This window comes from Gigantopelta aegis, chromosome 3, assembly GCF_016097555.1.
Source record: "Gigantopelta aegis isolate Gae_Host chromosome 3, Gae_host_genome, whole genome shotgun sequence".
Classification (NCBI taxonomy): domain Eukaryota; kingdom Metazoa; phylum Mollusca; class Gastropoda; order Neomphalida; family Peltospiridae; genus Gigantopelta; species Gigantopelta aegis.
This window is the reverse complement of record NC_054701.1, coordinates 8,462,601-8,466,059: the sequence shown is the minus strand read 5'-3', so window position 1 is coordinate 8,466,059 and position 3,459 is coordinate 8,462,601. Positions and strand designations below refer to the sequence as shown.

At 37.7% G+C, this 3,459-nt stretch overlaps 1 protein-coding gene across 2 annotated transcripts in view; it reads right to left on the bottom strand.

The window, feature by feature from the left end:
* Window positions 1–2,694, bottom strand: part of LOC121367474 (fibropellin-1-like) — a 17,700-nt gene extending 15,006 nt beyond the window's left edge. For both annotated transcript variants that reach the window (XM_041491664.1, XM_041491665.1), the window contains exons 1-3: window positions 2,603–2,694; window positions 659–813; window positions 231–363 (exon numbers count right to left, since the gene is read on the bottom strand). In XM_041491664.1, coding sequence (XP_041347598.1) covers window positions 231–363; window positions 659–813; window positions 2,603–2,659 — 345 coding nt within the window. In that variant the 5' untranslated portion in view covers window positions 2,660–2,694. The remainder of the gene's footprint in view (window positions 1–230; window positions 364–658; window positions 814–2,602) is intronic.
* Window positions 2,695–3,459: the final 765 nt, after the last annotated feature.

Sequence of the window (3,459 nt, the reverse complement as noted above, 5' to 3'; positions counted from 1 at the left end):
ACTACCACTATCACCACCACCATCATCAGTATCATCATCATTATTATCACCACCATCATTATCATAATCATAACCATCATAATCATCACCATCATTATTATCATCATCATCATCATCAACAACACTACCATCATCATCACCACAACTATCATAATCATCACCACCATCATCATCGTCATCGTCATCAACACCACCACCGTCACCATAGGAAACATGAGACATTATCTTACCGGCCAGGTATCGAATCTAAACCGTATCGGGTTGCGTGTGCCGCCGATGGTTCTCCCAAAGTTGATGGTGTTGCGGTCTGTGATGCCGCTCGTGCTCACTTTACCGTACGGACAACTGTTCATATCCTGTGGCCTGATAACAAAACAATGCAAGCATTGGTTTCATCATTTATCTGCTCTGAAACATGTTTTGGACGTATTTCCGAACGAGGTTCTCTTCTAAACATTTGTGCTGGGCTGTCGTTAAACATCTATTCTATTCTATTACTCTCAAATTTCTTTTGAGAAGCATTGATCATATGGCTAAGATAAAGCTACTGGAGCTTGTGCACAGCAGAGACAGTTGTGAAAAGTCAGATTTAAACTGTCATATTATTGTTATCATTTGGGTTCTGCAGTGATGAAAACTCACAGAATGTTAAACTAACCCAGTAGTGCGGTCGAGGCAGACGATAAATCGGTGGTCACACTCGCTGAAACAGAAGACCCACCGTCCGTCACAGCAGTGGCCATTGCTGCCCTTGCCATCCGGGTTGTCATACCTCTTAAACTTCACCAGCATCTGGGCGCCAGATAGCGCCGTCTACAAGAATAAATACAAAATCAACATTTGAAAGGATGCGGTAAATTGTTGTTTTATTTCTTCTTTTAATTTTTTTTTTTTTATTATAATATAATATAATACAAGTTGAGCTAATGACTGTACTTCTATTATGGCCATGACCTTCAAACGCTGCACGTTTCCCAGGCCGCTTTGAATCTCAAAATGTCTAACGATGGCAATGTATGTATTTGTGTTGATGCAATTTGAATGGGTGGTGGTGTTTATTCTAATCAAATTTTAAACCTGCTTGAGCTATTGGTGGAGCATTGTTGTGTGGGCGGTTGTTGGGAGGTTTATTATTTTTTATGCCATTTTAAGGGGGTGGTGTGTGTGTGTTTGGTTTGGGGTGGTGGTGGTGGTAAATGAATGACTGGGCATTTTTAGTTTAATAATATTCACGGATCTTATTACTAGAGCTTGCCTTAACCCTTAAGATTACGAAACTTTCCTTCGGTTACAGCTTGTGCAGAGATAACAACTTGAATGTGCTTTCAGCCTTAATGTGGTCAGACAGATACTTACAATCCTTGGCGTCTGACAACGATGGTTTCCGTTACGGAAAGAAAATCGATCCATTGACCTATATCTAATGCAGAAACACCAATTGTCTGAAACGGCTTTTAGAACAAGTACTTCCTTAGAAATGATAGGACGGTGGAGTGTGGTTCACAACACCATTACGTAATATCATAAACAGAAAACATCTCACCTTAAAGTCACACACCCTTGTTTCAAATGGACGCCAAGTTGGTTAATTTACAAACCCGTAACACATCTGGATAAAATTACGATAGTTAAAAACGAAAGTATGTGATGTTGAAACTCATACTCAGACATGTCTCCCTTAGATCCTACCCCTGGCATGGCCAACGGATCCGGGGCAGAACGTTGCAACGAGGAAATACCTTTTAACATAGACTACATCTTGTCTCCATTACCGTTAATTATTTCTCATAAGTACGTATGTTTTCAGATTTATATTATTAAAAAAATGCATTTCGTGGTATTGCCAATATGAGGATGACAGGAGCACTGTGGATCTACAGGAATTAATAATCTAAATAGTGAAATGTAAATAATGTCTAATTTCATCCAACACGACTCTAACAGTAAACACAATACACAGTAGAGCTTACACACTAGGATCTGCCACCTTAATAGAATTTAAAAGTTACAGTTTGTTTTGTTTAACAGTGATTTATTAAACATCGGCTACTGGATGTTAAATATTGGCTAATTCTGAGAGTTTAATAGGAATTAGCAGTAAGGGGTGTTTTATATGCATTCCCCATTGGACAGGACAGCACATAACACGCGTACGGCCTTTAATATTATGAGGGCAATTGTTGGGACGGGAAAAACCTAATTAACAATTATACTTTTGAATACATTTACATGCAAAAAACGTTCAATTGATTACAAAGCATTCGTATAATACTATTTTAAAAATAACCATATTGGTTACTAATTACATAATTTAGTTGCATTGACAGAAAATAAGTGGTTTTATTCTGTACTCTATGTTGTCGTTCTCTTTTGTAAAAACCTATTGCAATCAGAAAGTAAAAATCGTTTATATGTAGATAACTGTAAGATTAAAAGAAAATTACAAAGACTAGATTACAAAAACTGAAAAACTTAAAATATTTTTCCTAATATTCATCATGCCATCTAGTATTTGAATTCATTTGCAAGACGTAAGTCCCACTGGTATTAAATCAATCATGCCGTACCGGTCCTAAAGAGTGAATGTTTCTAAACAACTTACCTCCCAGGAGTTCATTAAAATTAACAAGAGAAAACAAAGAGATTCAGGTTTCATCATTTTCTGACACAAGTTGCCGACAACATAGAGCTCCTCTGAATGGTGCCTACTGGGCAGCGTCTATCCGGAAACGGCGAATCGTGATTGGCTGGCTATCACATTTGTTACATATACATAACGAAAAAAGAAAACACCAGCTTGTGGGTTCGACTCTTGATAGGAACTCGTGCTTAATGTGAGGATTTCAATATAATTAGTTTATTAGTGGCTGGTCCACTATATTGCAATAACCTGGAAGAAACATTAAAATCATAAACAGAGCTTCAGTCAAAGTTGCACAACAGCGGCTTTACGCAAACATTATTATTCATTTTTGTTCTTAAATGTAAAGATTATTCCTTAGATTGAAACCGGGAAGACAAAGTGTCGTGATTTCTACATAAGCTCCATACGACGTAACATAATTTGTACAAAACACAGAGAAACCATCGCATACATTATAGAAAAAAAAGTCAATATGCTGCATCACTGACCAAAATAATAGCTGATGCTATCACAAATTTTTAACTTGTGCATACTTTTTCATCTCTTTGGTGAAACTCTTGCAGGGTTGTTGTAGTTTTTTTCATCTCTAGACGAAGTGACGGACTTGACAGCTGTGATGGCAGTACTCACAACGAGTGCCATCGGTGGGGCATGATATGCTCACCTTTCACGAACACCTGATATAATCATTGTTATGACAGTGATTCATGAGTGCATGTCATCACAGCTGTACTATTCTAATGATCTCTGTCCTGTACTAGTTTGGATTTAGTAAACGTGTCTGTAAGTGGCTGTCGTCTTTGTGGCGATGCTGG